General features: G+C 34.0%; 1 protein-coding gene across 7 annotated transcripts in view; it reads left to right on the top strand.

Moving 5' to 3' along the window:
• MRTFB (myocardin related transcription factor B) overlaps positions 1 to 21,661 on the top strand; it is a 109,502-nt gene that overhangs the window by 6,288 nt on the left and 81,553 nt on the right. For 4 of the 7 annotated variants that reach the window (XM_067306502.1, XM_067306503.1, XM_067306504.1 and 1 more), the window contains one exon: positions 10,699 to 10,872. The exons of 2 other annotated variants lie outside the window; for them this stretch is intronic. Coding sequence is in view for 1 of the 5 variants with exons in the window: in XM_067306510.1 (XP_067162611.1) it covers positions 21,506 to 21,576 (71 nt within the window). In the remaining 4 variants the exon portion in view is untranslated. Of the gene's footprint in view, positions 1 to 10,698; positions 10,873 to 21,487; positions 21,577 to 21,661 lie in introns of all 7 variants that reach the window. One more of the 7 variants, XM_067306510.1, reaches the window with a different exon arrangement.

Raw genomic sequence — 21,661 nt, 5'->3', positions numbered from 1 at the left:
TAAATAGTGTTCAGATTACTCTTATTGAAGCCAGATGTTAATGTAACAGTTATGCACTTGTGCAATAAACTGAATCTGTGATCATTGACTCACTAGACAGCATTTTAAGATTTCGTATTTTGGTACTTGGCTAACACCATTAATTAAATGTTTGAAAATTGGCTTAAATCTGGGTGTGATGCCAAAAGCAACAAAGTGAGAGAGAAGTCGTAGTTAAGTTCCTTTTTGATCTTCACACCGAATTGTGAAAAACAAATAAACCAAACACTTTTAAAAAATGACAAAAACTATTTTTCTACCCCATCGGACTGTGAATTTACAAGATAATTAGTCCTCATTAATATTCCTGAAAAGGTGGGATTTTTATTTCTAGATTTTGTTTCTAGTGTTAGAAGCCTGCTGGAAGGTTAGAAACAGATGCTGAGGAATTGGTTAAAAATTATACTAACATTAACATTAGTTTGCCAGGCATTCTTTAGCATTAATGTAGCTCATAAAAATTCAGAAATAGAAAAACTTGTTAAAACAGAGTTCAGGTTGCTAGTGTATTCCAGTAAAGTCCAGTTAATACCCATAAATGGTTGTAATAGGTTATGAAGTGGCAAGTTTCTCAATATTTTCTATGCATAAAAAATTATAGAGGCATAGAATTCTAGCTACTTAGATTCTGTCTAGTTACATTGCCAGCACAATCCTTAATTTTGTTTCCTTTTTTGAAAAAGAAAATGTATTGTTTGTTAAAGTCACAATTCAGCAAAGCTTTAAACATTTACTTATGACACTAAATTCATTATGCAAAGTTGAATGCATGCTTAAAGCTTTTCAGGATTTAGGAGCAAATGTTAGTAAAGCTTTAGGAAATACAAGCAAAGAAAAGTATAAAAGTCCTTGTGGTGGATGTTTTCCTTCTTGCATCAGGGTATCACAGATGCAGTCAATTTCATGTATAGCTACTCTGTATGTTAGATTTGGTATTTGGTGTTACTTGTCTGCTTTCTCTTGTTCAGATATCTCAGAATGTAAATAGTGAATTAAGATCTTAGCAAATGTTTATACTTAAATGTTATCTACAAAACATGTGATGTCACTGTTAATCACATTTTGCTTTTGAAAGCTTCTGCGTAAGTTGTATGCATTATCAGTATTTTTGTATATTGTCAGTTATCCATCTTTCTTGGCAGATTTGATTTTTGGATCATTAGGTGTGAAAGCAAAGTAGTCTGTCTGTGCTTTCTTTGATGGTAATCAAGTGGAAGAGAGATTCAGAATGTGTACATTTTGAAGATGGAGTTTGCTAAATATGCTAAGATTACCTTACAGAAAGAAATGGGATCTTTATGTTCATTATAGTTGTCTTGAATTGTACCATTTGTGTATTATTTTAGAAGATTTTTGAATGGGCTAATAAGTCTCTTTTTAACTTTTTGTAGCATTTGGTTATTTATTATGATATATTACTTGGTGATAGATACTTTCAATGGTAATTTTTTAGGGTTTCATCTTTGATACCATCTTAGAAACACATCCATAGAAAATACAACTCAAACAGATAACTAAAAGAAATGCACTAATGTTTTACTACTACTTTTTTAATGTGTAAGCTGTACTCGTTGATACTTACAGGATTTTGTTAAAGATTTGTGTGCTGTGTGAATTATGAAACAAATTTTAAAATCTTTTTGACAGCTCTTGACACCATTTAGTAGTGAAGTGTCAGTTTTTCTGTTAATTCAAAGCAGTAAAATAATTTTTTTGGAGAGGAATGTGCTCGTTCACACACTTTCTGAATTATATTTGTGCTATGTTTCGTAGCTTCCAATCTAGCTAGAGAATGAAATATATTTATTTAACTGTTAATAAGACAGTTCTGAAAATGATAAACTCAGACTTTCATTGTCTTAATATCATGGTGCAGCAGCACAGTCATGAAAACTAATGCAAAATTTACAGTAAAGCACTGTCTTTGAAGTTTATCTTCACTATTAAAATTTTTTTTAGTAAAATTGCAGAATTTAATGCTTGCACCCTACTTTTAGGGCATAGATGAACTTATACTCATGAATGAATTCTTGAAAACCCTGAAGTAAGTGAGCATACAGCCTACCTAATCAATTAAGAATTCCAAAACTTAACTGTTTGCAAGTAGTTAAAGTGCTAATAATATTTGCTATCACTGAATACTAAGGAGTTGCTCCAAAAGCAAAGTTGATCAGGTAACAGGTTATTTATTTGGAACTGCTGTTATTTCTTTTAAAAGTTCCAACTTTTCTATAGTTTAGCTTATATAGTTTAAATAAATATTGAGCAGGATCATGACAGACCCATCGTACAACCATGTGAAGCTATAGGAATAATTTTCTGATTAATATGCTATATGCTCTAATTTCATCTGGTATTTCTGTACAGAAGAAGGGTTTTAATATCCTGTTTATGGGAGTGTTTTCACTTTTTTATTTCTAGTAAATATTTAGTTCAAGAGAAGTTACCACTCTTTATACAGAGTCTTTGTTATTTCTGAATTTGTATGGGTTATTTACAGTAATGTTTCTTTATATTTATGTCAAATAATTTAGCAGCACTTAAATTTTTTCACTTGATGTGAGCTAGAAGCATTCTTGAGCCAATGCTATCCATTTCTGAAAAACGTAAACCATCTTTATGGCCATGAGAAGTATAAAACTTCCAATGTGAATCAAGCTTTAAATAATTCACTCTAACTCTGTAGACTGTTTCAACCAACTTTCTCTGCTTCTATGAATAACATCAGTATAATTGGTGATTTCTCCTGGAATCAGATCAGCATGGTCAGGCAAACTATTCTGGCTGCGGTAGATCCAGATTAAGTTAATGACTCCCTACTTCCTCTGCCAGAAGTTCGGCCCTTCCCCTGTTCTGCAAGTTTAACCATTTGACTGCTCTCTTAACAAATTCTGTAAATAAGCCTAGTTTTAAAAATTCATTGCACAGAACTGGAAGAAACAAAAGGTGGAATCTCTGGGAAAGGGAGAAATGCAGCTGATAAACTACTTCAGAGAAAGGTGAACTACTGACTGTCCTGAGAAAGTTTTGAGCAGGAGTGAAGGTGGGCAATAAGGAGGGAAACTAAAAATCTGAGATGGAGGATGGATAAAGCACTAGAAAATACTCAAGTATCATTCCCTTTCTGCAGACTAAAACAGATTGATCATTTGTCAGGAGGCTCTTGAACTTAGATGCAGTTCTAAGATTACCATCTCTTAAAGTTTGGGGCAGTATTGGGGCCGGAAGGTAGTCTAAACAACAGAATTCCATAGTAGTAAATAGTAGTAAGTAGAAGCAGTTGGGAGACTCAGCATCCATCTTCCTCAACATCCAGATGATGTCCCAGAACATTAGGAACATCTCTTTGATCTGGCTGTGAGTATTTAGCATCTGGTAGACTTTCAAAACCTCAGGCCCAGCCTTACGCTGTGTGACTATGAAACATGGTCAAGAGAAGAAAAGGTATGTATGTATGGTATACAGAACACTTCGGAAGGGTAAAGTGGAAGCTGGGATGGCTATGATATGAGAAGTGATTTAGTTATATATGGAGGATAGGAAAATAGAGAATGCAGGTAAAGGAATTCAGAAGGAAGACGGTGTACAGAAATGTGGGGGAGTGATGAGCTATGATCTCTTGTAAAAGAGGAAATAATGAAGTAGAGCCAAGAGAAAGAGAAACCTGGGCTATAGTAATTATATCTGGCCAGATAGTAGTTAATGAATATCTTGTTTTGATTACATTACCAGTAGTTTTCCAACAGAGTCTCTAACAAAACTTTGTAGTATGTTTTTTTGCAATTTTTTTTAATGCAGTTCAAAAAATATGGCTTTGAGGAAAGACTGGCATGACAGTTTTTTTCAGCCTTTTTTGACTGATTTATTCATTATCTAATGCCATGTGTTTCAACATTAGTAAATGGATTTATCCAAAGTATTTTGAAACACTTAAGCTGATAAATTGTGTTTGATGACTGTAAAATGATGGAAATGTACTCTGTATCACAGGGAATGCTAAACCAAGTATGTTTTTATATTATGCTGTTGAATACTAAAAATATCTAGTATACAAATAAAATTAAAATTACCATGTAGCAGAGACATTATGGCTTAGAGTTTTTTCAGGCTCATGAGTTTGTAAATTGACTATTACTCTAGTTTTGATGAGTTTGTGAAAAGAAATGTGCAGTAAGAGCTTTTCCATTAGCGTTATGCAGAAGGATATTGGGGAAATACATTAACTGATTTCAGTGCATGTTTTAAGGGGTTTTGACTTACTGAAGATCATGGAGTTTGCTTCAAGTTTGAAGTAGTTTTGGAGAGAGAGAATTATTCAGCCACATAACTTTCTCCAAGGTGATGAAAAATGTTGTGATACACATTCGCTTTTGCTGCAGCTTCTCAGTTCTCCCAGTCAGACTTTTCTGCCTGCTTAGATTTGTTCTCCTAAACAAATTCATTTCAGGTTAGCCAAATTAGCAAAGGTACTCTGAACTGGTTAAGCTGATTTAGCTCTGATTAGCTCCATGGTTTAGGAGCACCCATACAAACAGCTGAGCCAGCAGGTTGGACAGGGTCATAATAACCAGAAATCAGATGGTGAAAATCATCTGAGAGACTGGTAATTTTGTCAGCAAGCACATTTTGCAGATGGATATGGTGGTTCTAACAAATGTCCTCTGTTCAGTCACTGTCATCAGACCATTGGTCAATAATTATAGTTTAAATTTTTTAAGCATTTGAAGTGGATAGTGTAGTGGTAGCAGCTGTTTCGTGGTTGAATTAGGAAGTAACTTTTAGTATTAGCTGTATAAGGTTTGTAATAATAAGGCAGTGTTGTACAGAAGATTTCTATGTTAGTATAACTAACTTCTCTAATGGTGTCTCTTCCTTTTTAATTCAGAAATATCCTGTTCTTTAAATCCGAGGGTTTTTTTATAGGCAGTCTGTTTTTTGCATTCACTATATCAGTGCTAAACTGATTACATGTGTTATTATTTTCATTGTATATTTCTAAACATTTTTTTCTTTAAAGAAGGTCTTACAATTGAGTGAAGGAAATAATTTGTAATCAGGCTTTCTTAGTCTATACATGTGAAATATGTATCTTTAAACACAAATGGCATTTTTCTGTGTTTATTAACTTTCTGTTGAGCTATTCTTGAGATTTTAAAGTATTTTTTAAAGGCCACTGTGTTCTTTTCCATATCAGCTTACTCTTGGATAGTGCCATTTCTGAACAAATGGAGGAGGGTTTTTTGATCTTTAAAATGGAGGGAGATGAGAACGATTGTTTTACAAGGGGAAGGTTTAATGGTTTTATTTTTCATTTAAAGTTGTATTTTCTTAAGCAAAAAATCCAAAGAAGTACAGAATTTGAATGTGCTACTGCTGTTAAGTGTAGCAGTTTGTGCAGAAATCTACCCTAAAACTGTTTATAGTTTTACAGTTGCCACCTCTACTCTCTTTTTTTTTTCCCCCTTTCCCTTCTTTTTTCGGACAGCAGCTTTGTGGAGAATGAAATCTTGGAACAAACAATAGTTGAATAGATAAGACTTCTTTGAAAGTGGCCTTAGGCAACATAAACTCTCCTGACCCAGAGTTTCTGCCCTATTAGTCTTTAGCTGATTTCAGTATGGAAAATGGAATTCCAGTTCATTTTAGCCTTGGAGATCGTGAGAAGTTGGTTCTTAAAGCAGCAAGGGCATGGACAGTCGATTATAGAATTAAATTGTTTAGAACATCAGAGTTTTCAGGCACTATACTAACAACATACTTTTTCTGGTTATTTTAGAATATGGGTGTTGATCTGGGGATTAAGCTTGCTCCTCTTCTAGTCTTTGTTCTGTACTCATAAAGAAAGAACGAGTGATATTCCTTCCTGTAGTCTTCCCTGTTAGCAGACAGTATTGTTAGACATGTTCTTGATTTGCAAAGTAAAATGGTTAGCTTTTATTTAGTAAAGGGTATTATTTTATCTTTAACAGAAAAAGGAACAACCTTTGCTGAAGTCAAAATATTCTCTTAGTGATATATCTTCACGCTGACTTTTCAGTGTTTAGGAAGTCATGGTTTGCTTTTTGTTTTTTTGTTTTGTTTTGTTTGTCTTATTTTACCTAAATGTCTATGCTTAAATGCACAGATTTAGGCATTCTGTTAGTATCCATCGCTATTGTATGCACTTTGGTTCTTGGGAAGATACTGTGAGGTGTAAATTTATTACAACTAATGCAGCTGCATTCGCATTCTCACTTTTTGTCACTGTTGTATTAAAAGTTAGGTCACAATCCTATGTAGGATATGAGCAGTTGAACAGTGGTTCACTGTCACCAAACCTAATATGATACTTGGTTTTGTTTGCTTCTAGATAAGGTGTAATACTTTTTCTTAAGTTGTTGTATATCAGTAGATATAATTTGGAGAAAATATGAGTTGAAGACTGAGGAGGGAAGGGGTTGTGCTCTGAAAAGCCATAAATCTAACTGATAGATGGTATATAAGGGATGAAGCCAATGTGTTCTTTCCCTTCTAAGTGTTTTTTAAAGTTTGTGATAGAATTGGTAAGCCCTAAATAAAACTTTAAGCCAAGCATAGTCATATTTGTCCAGCTCCAGTATTAGTTTTTGCTAACTGGAATAAGAAGCACAAAAGTTATATTTAGCTCTGTACCTCATTCTGACTAGAGGTTAATGACAGGTATGATTGGAAAAAAATTCAGGTATATTTGTAGAAGAGTTCACAATAGCATGAAGTGAGATTATGGGACTGCCCAAATTTTGTGTCACTGCCTGTGTTTAGTTGAGAAAGGTGGGCATTCATACCCACACAGCGTGCACTGATGAGTCTATATAGTGTGTGCAGTTGACTGTTGAATTATCTTTGGGTAACAAACCCTTTGGTAGTAGTAGGGGAGTCCTTAAAATCTTCTGGTTGTAGCTCATCAAATGATTTGCTCTCAGCAGGGCAGTAGCACTGTAAGAAGTCATCTTAAAACTTCCGCCTTTAATTAGTCTGAAATTGTATTTTTGTTACTATTCAAAATAGGCCACATCATCCAATATAAATTAAATTGTTGAAAGAAAGAGATGGTCCCTTGAACTTATAAATCAGACAGGCTTGGTATTACTGTTTTGGTACTAGGCCTCTGTTTTCTTTCCAGATAAAAGAAACAGGATGGAGAAGAAGATTAAATACTTCTAATAATTTGAGAAGTAAAACCACTCTTTTGAGGCAGTTACATACACATTTAAGAGTTCTACCATGTTTTTTACAGGGAGGTTATATGATCCTGAGTAAGAGAACAGAGAAGAGAAGCTTTGTTTTTGATGAACCCCATATTATGGAGCAGTTAACTTAGAGTAAATCAAATAAAACGTGGTAGATAATTGCTGCTTTAAATGGAATTAAACATTAATCTGTCACCTTCTGATTTTTTTTTCTTTGGTCCATTAGCGGGTTAAATTTTAAAAGTTTTAGTTTCAGAAATTATGAACAAGTTGACTGGTTTCCATGGGAGCTAATTCAAGTTGTTATTTGCATTGTTAATATCTGAAAGTAGCTGTGTTGGTACAAGTCAATATGCAGCAAAATGTTTGTGAAAGAGAGATTTGCTAAGTTGTTCTAAGGTTATAAATAAGGACAAGCCTTAACTGAGTATCATCTGTTTTCATTCCACCTATGTACATTCATTGAGTTGTAGTTCAGGCATACTTGTTTTGATATTAGCAAGATCTCTTAAATTGAAGTTGATGATCAGCCCTAATTGTTCCATGTTATTTTGAATTGTACTACTCAGTTTATTACTGAATATGAATAACTGAAATTCTATCCTATAGAAGTTGTTTACTTTTTTAAGCCTAAATATCAGTCTTTGGTACTCCAAATACAATTTTATATATATATATATATATAAAAATAGTTTGCTAGTCTCTGTAACAATATACAGAAATAAAATAATTCTAAAAGAAGCAAAGCATCTTTTTCAAGAAATTTCATTTTATAGAAATTCTTGAGTAATGTTTGGTCATGCTCATGAAGGAAGGTAGAAAGTAGTATGTTCAGCAGGAAACAGTCCTGCAGTTCCTTCCTCTTTAACTTGAATCCTAATGCTTTCCTTGCTTTGTTCAATTCAAGGGCTTAGTTTACAGGCATTAAAATAAACAGAATAGCACCTGCGGCTTAGTCATAAATGGGAACATCTTGAAGTAGCTAAGCAAACAAATGAAATCATGGAGTAATTTAACCTTTTCTGAAATGCCTTAGACATTTTACCAACATTCATTTTGAAAACAGAACAACATTTTGGCTTGTAAAGGGCTGTGAATATGTATGCAAAGGCATTGCTAAGGATTATGATCTGATCTTTCAATAAAAGTTGCTGATTGATTATTTTCTAAACTTCCAGAACTCCTCTTTCAAAAAACTGTTTTGTCTTCCTCCCTTTTTTATTTTTCTTTTTAATAAGTACATACTTTTAGGACATGAGACGTTTAGCAATCGTATGATGTATTCATATAAATATTTGACCCATGCTCAGGACTTCAGCTATTAAGTATATTTTTACAATACCAAAATCAAGATTTGTGTTTTGATTTGTTCATGTTGTCAGCTTTAATTACATAAATAGATTCTGCTTTCTACAATAGTTATGTCTGCTGGCCATAGAAAATCATAGGGCACATGTTATCTTATTAATACCTTCCACAAAGTTATGTCACAGTCCAGAAGAATTGAACTTGCTTTTTGGCAGGTAAACCTGAGTTGATCTTACAGTTATTCAAATGCTATTGCTAAGCATTTCATGTGGAAAACTGATTTTAAGAACTTTTGATGTTTTATTTGTGTTGGAATTCAAATAAATTGATTCCGAAATGTGACTGGTCAGTTATGTTTTATAGGGGAAAAAGTTCTCTCTCTGATTTAAATGTGTTAAATCCATGAGAATGTGGGGAAAAAAGCATAATTTGTATATCAATAATGCACATGGTGTAATTTTTTTGTTAGTTTGTCTTGCTGTATTTACATATTTTTATAAATACTGAGTTTGTCTTGTTTTGTAAGCTGAGTCTAAATTTGTTTGCAACCAACATTAATACAGACATTTTAAATTTTATTAGACTTTTAAAACAAATGTAAATGATTAACAGCATCTTCATAGTTTGACAGATGGGAATGGTGCATTTAGATTTCTGAGCATTTGCAAATGACAGTTTTTTACATGCACAGTATGTATATGTCACATCTAAACAAGATATTATTTCATGTTTTACCTTTCTTGTTCATACTATTTTTATGAGGATTGTTATTGAGGATATGTGCTTGCAACTTCATGCTTATTTAATTTAGTTGATTCAGCTAAGCGATTTTGTATTGCCTCCATATGAGCATTGCTGACTAAGATCTGCAAATGTAAGATGGAAGGATGCCTGTTCATAGGGTGATTAAAAATGAAAAGTTACTGAAGACTGTATCTCGATGCCCTTCACTTAAAACAAGTCTTAGGGCAATGTTTATCTATTGTACTTTCAAGTGTTATTTCTGTCTATCTTGCTGCTACTAAGTGCTCAGGTAGCATCTGTTATGAAGGATGGACATATTACTTGTACATGAAATTACATATCTTCTTATCCTGACATGGAATGTTCAACATGAATTAAGTCCTTATGAACTTATTGGATTTCTACTCTAACTAATTCTGTATTAAAAGTTAGGCATAGTGTAGCTTCTACTTACAAAGCATTGTGACAGTAGAAAGTATATTAAAAGATGTTCTAGATTATCTGGATGGATTAATAGATGCTGGCTTAGATCCTGAAAGTTTTACATAGCTTGCAGAGCTACCTAAATGAAAATTTCTCCCTTTCACATGATAGAGTAGCAATGCAGTTAATACTCTTCTTTAAAGAAAAAGGTTGACAGTGTATCCTCTTTAAGAGGCAGCTAATCCTACACTGTACTTTTTTGTTTAATCTCTCAGACCATTTAGTTGTTGATTTCAGTGGAGGCTCCAAAATTATTTTCATAACCTTAAGAAAGATGGTAGATTTGAAGAGTGTTATGATCAATAAGCAATTTAAATGTTACCTCTATCTTGCGGGATTGGTTTGGTTTTGGTGACTTGAATATTACGCATATTGAGCCTTGGCTTGTTTCATTTTACCTAAAATATTTGTAAAAAGCTTAGTATTTTGGATAAATATTATTATTAATTACCATTACGTAAGTGTGTAAGCCCACTAAGGGTGAACGTAAAAGATAATTGTAATGCATCTAATTACTTAAGAAAAGGTTTTCATAAAAGATTTTAAAGTATTTAAACATTAAGCCTCACAACATTCCTGTGAGTTGTATCTTTTTCACTGAAGGATTACATGAGGCGCAGAAGATTTTGCCAAATATTATTCCAATAGTTTAGTTTTGAGAAGGCAAGAATGTGAAAAAGGAATAGGTAAATCATCTCTAGCAAACTTTCTCCAATTGTATGTATATATTGGCTCTGTTCTTTTAAAAGAAAGATATCTGGTTAACCATATCTTGACTATTTTTCTGAAAGGGGAAGAAAGCCAACAATCATGCAAGATATTTTGGTATATGTATTACTTGGCTATATATATTTCTGTATTTATTTTACTTGACTTTAAAATCAAGGGTTTTTTTTGTTTTTTGTTGTTTTTTAAGGTGAAATTTTGGACTAGCCTTGTTATCTGATGTTAAATAACTTGAACTGAATGCAGGCATTCCTGTGGCTGAAAGTGGATGTGGATACAGCAACAGAGTAAGATACCAACTTTGGGCTTTTGAGGAGCTGTGGGAGGCTGTCTCTGTTCATCACAACCTCACGCTCTCTGCCTGGTAATTAATTTACACTTTGCAGTTGACACTGTCCATTTTGTATGAGGTGCCTCTTTTTTTCTTTTTTTTTTTCCTGTAGATGCAGCAGTGAAGAATGTATATCTAGTACTGTTAACTCATCCCCTGCCTCTGTCTAGCTATAAGTAATTTTATATACTGTGCATATTTGCTGGTGTGCAAATGGTTATGCTCCTTTTTTTTCCAGACTTTTGTCATTCATAACACTTAAGACTTAATGACCTCCTTCCAAGAATTAGGAAACAGAATCTCAATGCAGCATTATCACTGAAGTATAGAGAAGTGGTGAACATGTTTCTGGAGGTCTTTCAAGTTTCTGCTCATTCTACTAATTTAGCTAGAGTAGACAGTTACAACAATTAAGTCTCAATAATTTATTTTTATTAAATAAAAGAGGAAAAATTTCTGAAAAATTTATCTGTCTAGTCTTGACTCCATGTTCCTTTAAGTAGCATGTTATTCCTTTTGTTGGTATGGTGAGAAGCATGATAGGATCCCAGTTCTGTCTCATACCTCTGCATGTTGGTTTTAAAGAAAATAATAATGAGTGTTTGATAATGCATAATATGTGATGATTACTCATAATTAGTCAGCCATTGACACTTCTTATCTGCTTCTGTTTTTGTCTAGTTACCTTTGTGAAAATAGATTTAAGCCTGTGTTGCTGTGTATTTTACCACAAACTTTTGTCTTCATTAATTAGTTTATCAACACTGTTTTTTTTAACTGGAGGGTTGCTATTTCTCTACCGCTATCATAATTTTAATGTCAGTTAATTTCAGAGGTCACATGCTGTATCCAAAATGCCTTCAATGAGAGAGATTGCGTGAGAAAGTAACTGGTGAAGTTGCAAGCAACACTGACTTGACAGTGTTGTTGACGGTGATTCTATTCAGAAAAAAGAAGTTTGACAGCATCCTACTATGTTAGGTAGACTAGTAAAGCAGTTGAATATTTTCATGACTTTTTTTCATGAAAAGTATCTTTTAGTCTTTCCAATCCACTATGGAAAACATGAAATGTAATAAAGGGCCTAAATCTTAACAAAATAAGCACTATTTTTGCAACACAGGCAAATTTAATTTGAGACATTTTCTTCATTCAGGAAAATTAGAAAAAATGAATTAGGCAAACTTACATTGACTTACTAATAATCTGAATTTTTATTAATAGCAAGTACTTTCTGTGTTTATGTTCATGTTGTACTCAGTCATGTATATTTATCTTTACTGTTTTTAAATGCTATTTCAATAAGTGGATTTGAAACATATTGGGAAAACTAAGTTTATTTTTCTGTAACGTTTATTGCTAAAATTCCAGTGCTAAATGAAAAAGATTATTTTGTTGTTTTCCGCATATCTTTACTATTTTAAAAACAGCTGTGTATGAGAATTTTTGTAAGACACAAATTAGTGATTTGGGGGTGTTGCTTCAAGTGGCTTTCAGATACTTTATAAATAAATATTTTTAAAGCTTTTTTATTATTATTTATTCTTCAGTTTTGTAATGAAATATCTGTAGTCTTTAGAATTTTGGGGGAAAATTGTGCACAAACATGCAGAAAAAGGTGTTCAGAACAATTATAAAGGTAACCCCAGTAGCTTTTCATGTAGGAATTTAATAGGATCTCAGAAGCATAATAGGATGTAAGCACAGTTGAAATAAAATTTTGCCTATATAATATGGGCTAATGTGTACCAAATAGACTACATACTACATTTTAGAGGTCACAGTGAAATCATTGTACACCAGACTCAAGAGCAGCACTCTGCAAATGAGTTATTGTCTTTGTAGCAGACTAGTGGATTTGGTATTGTTCCAGGAAATTACTTGAGATGGATTTCATGCAGCCTAACCGTACTACTTGTTTCTTAACTTTCTTTTCACTCTTTGCTGATAGGCAGTATGCCAAGAGGAGCTACCCTTTATAAACTTTGCATCTTCCCCTCTCCTTTAAACAAGCAGTTCATTCCCAGTTCTCCTATCTCTGACTCTTTTAGCTTGTGTCTGCCATAGTCTGTAGTGAGCTAAATACACCTGTGTATTTTCAATATTTAATATCCAAGTCCTACTCATATTGATTTTGTGGGGGGAAAAAGAAGGAGGTAATGGGGATTCAAAAAAATCTGGTCACTGGAACTCAGTTATTTGAAGGTTAGGAAGGAAATTATTGTAGGCGTATTTATGTGCTTGATAGGGCCAGCTGCGTTCTGAAGGCATGATTTTTGCTCCTTATTTATGAGAGTGGAAAGAGGAATTACTATCATATTGTGACTTAGCACATAACCTCAGTCACTACAAGTCACTGATGTTCACTGCTCAAATTGAAGTGATATTTGAAACTATAACTTGTCTCCTAAATGCTTATTACCACTCTGCTGTTAGATGTCACCGTCCCCTCTGTATAGATTTTGGAGCCTTCCTAGGCATTGGCAAGAAATTCCAAGAGCTTAATTCAAATGCCCTTCCTTAGCAATTTGTGTGCTGCTCGAGCACATACAGAGTGTCTCTTTTAGTGTTTCCTGATGCATTGCAAAAAAAATACCTTTTTGCAGTTCTAGTATTCTTCCCATTAAAGATCTTTGGTGTTTTAGAAACTGCTAGCTATATCATTTAAAATGTCACTGAGTTTTATAAATGGTGAAACTGAAATATAGGTGATTTGGCTGCTGGTGATCTTACCATGATTCTGTAATAAATTCTGTGCTGGAGCCTCAAAGTCTTAACATCTAATCTAGTACCTCTATTAATAATTTTATACTGCACTATGTATAGTGACCTAGGTTCCTTGCAGTTGTAAATGAGTGAAATCATGTTAAAACAGCCATTTGAATTGGCCAAAGTTTGAATGCATGGTGATTTTTCTTGAACTGGCTTTTTCAGTAGATTTTCTAAAATAAAAGTCATCTTATTACCTAAGTATCATTCAGATTTCACAGTCTGTGCTGAAAAAAATTTCAGTTCTAGTGTCTAAAGTGGCAGGGTAGTATATATTTTTCTCCATTCTGCAGTGTTTCTAAGGAAATATACTTTTGAAGATAAAATCTTTAAAAATAAAAGAAGCATTTGTCTTCAGCAGCTAAGAAAGATAGCAACCACCTACAATCTGTGAGAACACTTACATAAGGCTGATACACTGTACAGTAGTTCTCCTTTGCTGATACCAGAACACTATTTCTGTGTAGTTTTCAGATAAATTTGAACGGAACCCTTGCTTGTGGTATTGGTGTATATTCTATTTGGATAATCTATTCTGAAGGTTAACTAGGGAAGCAATTTCATTCTTAGTTTTCACTTTACTGCTGTTGTCTATTTTGCCTCTTTCTGTGTAAGAATCCCCAAACCTGAAATCCTTACAAGACTATTGGAAAAGTTGACTAGTTTATTATTTTAGTTGCTACAAATATGGTGGTTTTATATTTTTTCAACACTTTATAAGTAGAAATGTTTTTCATACCAAGTACAGTGATGTTTCATACAACTTATTAAATTTTCAGATGTCTTAATTTGAGGGAAGGCGGAGGAAGGATGACAACTGACTACTGTCTGTCAGATTAACTTTGTATGAACCCATGCCTTGTTTGGGTTATGCAGAGACAAATTTTGAGCCTTTCATTTAATAGTATAGAGATTTAATTATTTTTTCTCATACATATATATATATATTTACTATTAAGCATGAGAGTTATTAATATACTTTTGTGTCTAAGTGCTTAAAGTCAGCGGTTACATAGATAATGGTTACTATCTGTAAATACAAATGGCAAATGTGAAGTTACTCTTCAGGATTGAGGAGACTTCAAATAAAGCAAAAAGGGGAGGCAAATGTGCTATCCTTAATATAAAATATAGTACCATGGTACATTCAATTCTAAATCAGGTCAGAATTTCTGACTTTTGCATATGCTGACTGGATAATGTGTTCCTTCTAGAAGGATTGATTTTAATCATGGTAAACTAACATTTTCTCCTACTTTTTTTTTGTGATTGAATTGATCATGTCCAAACAATCAGATATACCAGAAGTATCAGAATAAAATACAGCTTAAGAAAGCTGAAGATAGATGGAAGATGTCCTGCCTATCTTAACTCTGGTCTCATAGTGAAGTAACTGCTTTTGTTGTAACCTTTAAGTGATGATAAAACAATTGTATGCATCTTCTCTGGCAGTTAAAATGAGTATGCGTGAAAAATTGTAGTAGTTTATCATCTTACACATACAACGATGTACGTAAGAAGTTGGTTACAATAGAGATATCTATTTCTTTTTTTCTTTTGGAAAGCTATGTGTCAAAATGAGTTTTATTTAACTTTTGGGTTTACTTTGCCAATCAATATGGAAAACCTTCTGCTTAAGACAAACTAATAATTTCATGTATGCTAAGTTTAGAAATTGGTCTTTTTAGAAAGTTGAACAGCTGCGTTCTTTAGATTCTAATAGAAAAGAACAAATAGTCAAATGAATTGCTTATTATTGCAATCTTCAGTCATCTTTATGCTATAGACTGGATGTTCTGTTCATTGATTCAATAATGAGCAGGCATTAATCGGTTTATCTGAGCCAAATCTTGATCAAGTGGGTCACAGACTTTTTTTCCCTTACATCTTTGTGTAAAAAAGACTCAGTAACCCATATTTTACAAAGAATCCAAAGGTAGGTTAGACTTGTGAGATGATTGTGCAATGGAAGATCATATTTGAAACCTTTCTGGTGAATGTACAAATGTCTTTCACTTGACATCTAGTAGAATTCTTGCACTAGTAAGATGGCAGAAATGCAGAAAACCTATAGAGTTTCTTTTGCTGCCTAAGTAAGGGGATAAGGAATGGACAAAGCGCTCTTCAGTGTTGCCTCTTCTTGTGATTTGTTTTGTGTGTGGCTTTTTTAAGCACCCACCACATCCTTCTACATCATTCTAGTAAGACTAAAAATCTCACCTTCTCAATTAAATATGAGATTAGGGATCAGCTTCTGCCAACTGCTGAGGGTAAGATACAAGGAGGGGGTAAATGTTTGACTTTCCCTTCTTCAGGGGACATTGTTATATATGTAAGGATATCCATCAGAAGCTACAACAGTGTTGAAAAAAAAAAAATCTATTCTGTGGTAAGAATTTGCAGTTGCTTTTTCTATACATGCATCAAAATTACTTTTAAGCTAGAGAGCTCTCTAGTACTGATAATAGTGTGATGATAGTATTGAAGTTTTTAGCATAGGCTGCAAAACTCCCACATGGCCTTAATAAAATAACTGTGGCTGGTCCCCACTGAGTGCTGTATTGCTATGCCTACAGTGATATCAGAACTTGAAGTATTCAGTTAATTACACTTGACATCTTTTGACTGCAGTATAGACTTTTCGAGAATGATTGTCTACACACGTTCTGCTTCTGACGTGCACTGTCTGTTAGGGCCAGATCTTAGACCTTTCCCTGCCCAATGCTCTCTCCATTCCAAATAATCTGAGTTATTTACCACCAGTGGCAACAAGATGAAATCCTTATAATGTCTGTTAGTTTCACTGCAACTGATTCAACAAGTTACTGCAATTACTGTGAATACTCCCTAAAGCTTTTACCAATTAGCTTTGTGCTCAGTATATAATAGAGAGAGGTAGGTTCTGATTCTGAACTTTGATACACTGAACCTCTAGAGGAACCATGCTCTTTCTTCTGATGAAACAACTCTAGACTCAAGTTAGACATGTATGTTCAATGTCTACTGCATAACTCTGTATAGTATTTTGCTTATTAGCTAAAGAAACCCGAGCCCCTCAAACTTTTGCTATATTGACATGTACCTGATAGTAGTTTTGGAGATTTTAATCTTTTATTTCATATACAAATTAAAATGAAGGTTGTCTTTCTAGCCATTATATAAGCTGGAAAGGTAAAGGAGATTGTAGTCCCAACAGTGGACTATTCCAGTGCAAGAGGTTAAAGTTCTTCATAGTAATAGGATCACTCTTAGGCACAAACCAAAACTCTTAGCCAGAGTTATTTTCTTGAGTTCTGTATTGACATTTTCATCCTTTCTTTCTCAAGCTTCTGTGAATTCTGAAGAAAGCCTGAAATCACATAACAAAAACTTAGTTTCTCAGGTCCCTAATTTTGGTGCTAAATCTGTCATAAGTTTATAGTTGCTCTTTCCAACTCCATACTGCAGATCTTCAGCTCTTCCTCAGGTAGACTGTTATACCTATTTGTGGGGCCCATTTGTCACTGAATTACTGAGATGATTTGAATTAAAAAAAAAAACCTCTCAGAAATGTTGGGTGGAGGTGTTTGTCTTCTTTGAGGGGGCACTTGAATACTTGCAGTTATAAAGATAATTGGTTTTTTTTAGTCACAAGACTAGGATCAGTATAGACAACTTGAGGAATAACTCCCTGGCATCAGCTGTGGTATTTCAATATGTTTACCATTGAATAGTACAACCTGTTCTTGTTTCTTGCTCTATAGAGCCCTATTCCTGTGAAATTCTGTAATGGATGTAATGGATGGTAAAAGATGGTAAACTGTGGCCTGTTTTTTTCATGGGCAATTTTATTTTCGGTTGTTAAAATGTTGTACAGTTTTTACTAAGGTTTATCCAAAATTTTTAAGAGAAGGACTTTGCAATTTAAGGCACTTCAATATGAACTGGGAACTTTCAAATTCGGGTTAGAGCTCTTCATTGGAGAACGTGGCCTTTTGCAGTTTTCTTAGTAACCAAGTTTGCATTTTGTATGAAACCACAGTAATTACTAGGATTTGAGATCTTCAGTCACCAATATCTTGTGTTACAGCAAAACAAAGAGACAATAGCTGCAGTTTGCAGTAAGAGAAATTCCGTTTAAAGAGAAGGGATTCCCAAGGGGGTTGCCTGGAGGTGCTGGAATCTGTCTCCGGAGGTTTTCAGAACTCGGCAAGACAAGGTCCTGAGCCACCAGCAGCCTGACTCCAAGTTGGGCATTGGGCTAGATGACCTCCAGAAGTCCCTTCTAACCTGAATTATTCTATGATAATAAGACTGAAGCAACAGATTAAGCTGCTTTTTGTGTGAGAAGTCTTGGAAAGTTAAACATAATTTAAGTTGCATTGCAGTGCTGCATCCATATATAATTTTTGCTTGTATTGTCAGTTGAATCTAGATACTTAAGCCACATTTACTCACGCTCTTGAAACTACAGTTAACAAATGGATATGCAGACTGATTTAGTGGTGTATTTTAGAAGTGATAAGAAATTGGCTTAATTAAAAATACTCTAGTTATTCATCATGAGGAAAAGAGTCAAATGCTAACATGCAGCATAATAGATGTTAAACCTTTCATATTAGAAGGTGTTTCTATTAATCTCTTACGGATTTAATTGCATAAATACAGCTAATGTGGTTTATTTTATTTGAAAAGTGACTTCAAGGCATAACTCATAGCCGATAAATTGTGGATAAAATGCTGTGAAAGTGAGCGCATAAGCAGCAAAATTTTCACTTGAATTCTGCTCTGAAGAGACTTGCTTGGTTAATAATGTACTTAATTTGTATGAGTGTGTGGGAGTTGGAGGAGAGTGTAATGTCAGGAAATCGTATGAGAGCTGAGTAAATTATGCTTCTAAAAGCTAAGAACAAAGAAAAAATTCTTGCATAACACTAAGTTAATGTTTCTTCATTTAATGTGAAAGTACCAGTTGGTAACTATGGAAAATAATGAAAAGTATGCCCTTACCATCATAACTGTTCTACTGAAGTTATTACTTAACAGGCATTACTTAGGCTTAAATGTTATAGTTGTTCACTATGCATTTGTTATATTAACACATATTTGCAGTTATAAGGCTAAAGAGTATATACAAAAAAAAATGGTGAAAGTAGATATAATACTCTTCTCTAATAGAAATCTTATTAATACAGCCTGGAAAGACTGATAGAACAAGCAGTTCTTTAAAAAAGATTAAAGCAGGATTTGGGGTTTTATTGTTGTTTTTGTTTTGTGTTTTGTAATCTTTCATTTTCTGTAGTAGGGCAGGATTCCGAATAATCAGTATTACTTTTAGATTTCAGCTGAAAAATAGTTACTTTTACCAGTGGAGAGTAAGTTATTTTACAAATCAGTATGTCTTGAGTTTTCTTGTTAGAGCTAAAATGTCTAATTATAACCATTTTAATTTGTTGCCAGCGATACCTCTTTGAAGAGTGTTCGAACATAAATTATAAGAAATGTGTGCCAGCATCAGAGTACTAATATCAAGTATTGATCCACATAGTATCTTGGAAGATTTTAAGTATGTGCATTCAGTGTTTCAGTAGTGCCTGTTTTTTCACTTGAAGCACTACATTTTTTCAGGAAAAAAAGTAAACATTTCAATGTGTTAACTTAGAATGCCAAAAATAGGCAAGGGAATTCTTGTTTCTGAGAATGTTTGACTTGTATAAAATTGATATTCTAAAATGACATCTGCTAGGTTTTGGGGGAGGGGGTAAGTGTTTACATATCCTGTTGTGCTCTTGTTTTTTAACCTTATTAAGTGTAAGTCACTTAGGGTTTTGGGAGAAGGATTAAAAATATTTTTAAAAATTTTAAAATATTAAAAAATATTAGCTGTATTCCAGAGTTTTAAAAATTAGAATTGTTTTGATTGGGACTCCAGGCTTATACCAGGTAATGTTTAAAAAAAAAAAAAAAAAACCTTTAAATATTTTAAAGGTAAAATTAGAATTTTGGTGTTTTTGACAAGATTTTCATTTTACTATACACTCCAGCCATGTTTTCTTATGAAGCTTAGGTTTTTGTCACCTATTTCTGGTGTGGTAAGTTGGAATCATCCATTGGAAAACCTATTCTATTGAACTTGCTATTTATTTCTCTTTGAAAAAAGATGCTTTTTTGCCTCACCTCTGGGAGGGGGTATTCTTTGTTGTTGAAGGATGAATCATGGTAGTCATGGATGAATTTAGCCAGCGTTGCACATACACGTACAGAGAAGGTGACTAACAGATTCAGCTTCAGAGACGCTGGTAGTAGAAAGTTTTGCAAATGATGTATTGACAGAATCTAATAATTGTTTTGTTGTTATCCTCCTCCAGATACTGATTCAGTTATTTAGCAAGTGTGAAACCTTTTAATTTATTCGGGAAATATGCTGCTAATTTGATGTGAAAAGATCGAGTTATTTGAAAAGGAATTGCTAAATAGTTCTAGTAGACATGTTTTGCTCTAGTCGTGACTGCATTTTTCCTGCTGAACACTGCGCTAGAAGAATGATCATGGTTTTAAGCAGTAGTGTATAAGTGTTTCTCTTAAGGCCTTTCTTTGTTAGTTGATAAGGGATTTGAAATAACTAAGAGTAGTCTATTGAGGTACCTTTCAGTAACAGGGATTTTTGAACACTTTCAGAAACTGGAAAGAGTTGGAGGATGTAGATTATCTAAAACTTCTTGATCACCTAGCATCTTGTGTTAAGATACAGTTGAAAATTGTTAATCTTTCTTGTTTCACTTCATCTATGAACTTTGTTTTTTCTTGCAAGCCTACTCTTGTATTGGTGTATTGGTTCTTATTTTCCATCTGCGTCTTATTTTCTTGATGTTTTTCATGTTTCACAGTACCATGCTAACTAGTACTTCCAAGGGCATGTTCAGTTGGGGGGGGGGAGAGAGGAAAGATTGTTTTTGTTGGTCTTGATTATGTAAAATCCTTATCATTTTTAAACCATTGTTGTGGACCTAGCACCATGAAGTTTCAAAATGGAATACTACCTTTGGACCTCACTGAGTAATTAATTCAGTGAAGTTGGTCAAAATCTTTAATAGCATACCTCTTTTTTTGTTGCTTTTTTGCTACTTTGAGGTCCCAAAGGAATTGCATTTCAAAAAACTGAAGACTTCCAATAGTCTTAATGAGGAGTAGTTGCATTCTTGCCAATTCCTGCTAGAACTGTAAAGCTGTTAAAATCGCTGTTTTGTAGTACTACAAGAAACTCTTTTGGACCTGGTATGTGAAAATGGGGAGGACATAAAACACCCCATACTTCCCATTAGCTGATGACAGGAGATTACGAAGATACCACAGTAACTGAAAGCCAGTATGACAGAAAAGCTGAAAGGGGCAAGTAGGGAACTAAGGCTCTAGGTTTATAGTCACTTCAAGCGAGTGTTGCTGATAAAAGAAGTCAGTTGTGACTGTCCTGTCCTATCCTTTGTACCATCCTCTCCCTCATATCTAAAAAAGTGCTTGTGAGGCCACATGCTGAATCAGATTAGGGGGCTACACTGAGTTAAGAACAATTTGGCAAAAGGCAAGGATAGTTTTAGTCCAGATCAGGCCTCTGATTGTGTTTAACATGGCCATAGAGAGTCAGGCTATGTGAGAGGTACTCCAGTGATAAGAACAAGTGGTTGGAGAGGTGGTCTTCCTCAGGTGGCAGTGTGGTTTTATCTATAGTGGTAGTGAAATTATGATGGGACGGTCTAACAGCATATCCAGGAGTTCTACGGATAGCAAAGCTTAACAGAGGTGACAGACTGAGGACAGGAACAGAATTTGCCTGCTGGAAAGCAGGTTACCTAATCAGAACAGAGTCATGACCATCTCTCTCCATGCCTGTATTTTACCACAGGGAATTCATAGGTTCGGCATGAGTCCTTGTTCTTGTCAGTTCACTGCCACGATTGAAGACCAGACAGGCCAAGGATTGTATGGGGCATGGTCAGTAAGTTGCTCTATAAGGAAAACATACTCTCCTTGATGCCCACTCTCCTTTCAGATTGATATTAGATTTATAAAAAGTGAG

The sequence above is a fragment of the Apteryx mantelli genome, chromosome 16, assembly GCF_036417845.1.
Source record: "Apteryx mantelli isolate bAptMan1 chromosome 16, bAptMan1.hap1, whole genome shotgun sequence".
Taxonomy (NCBI): Eukaryota; Metazoa; Chordata; class Aves; order Apterygiformes; family Apterygidae; genus Apteryx; species Apteryx mantelli.
The sequence above is the reverse complement of the archived record's forward strand: the minus strand, read 5'-3'. Positions and strand labels throughout refer to the sequence as shown.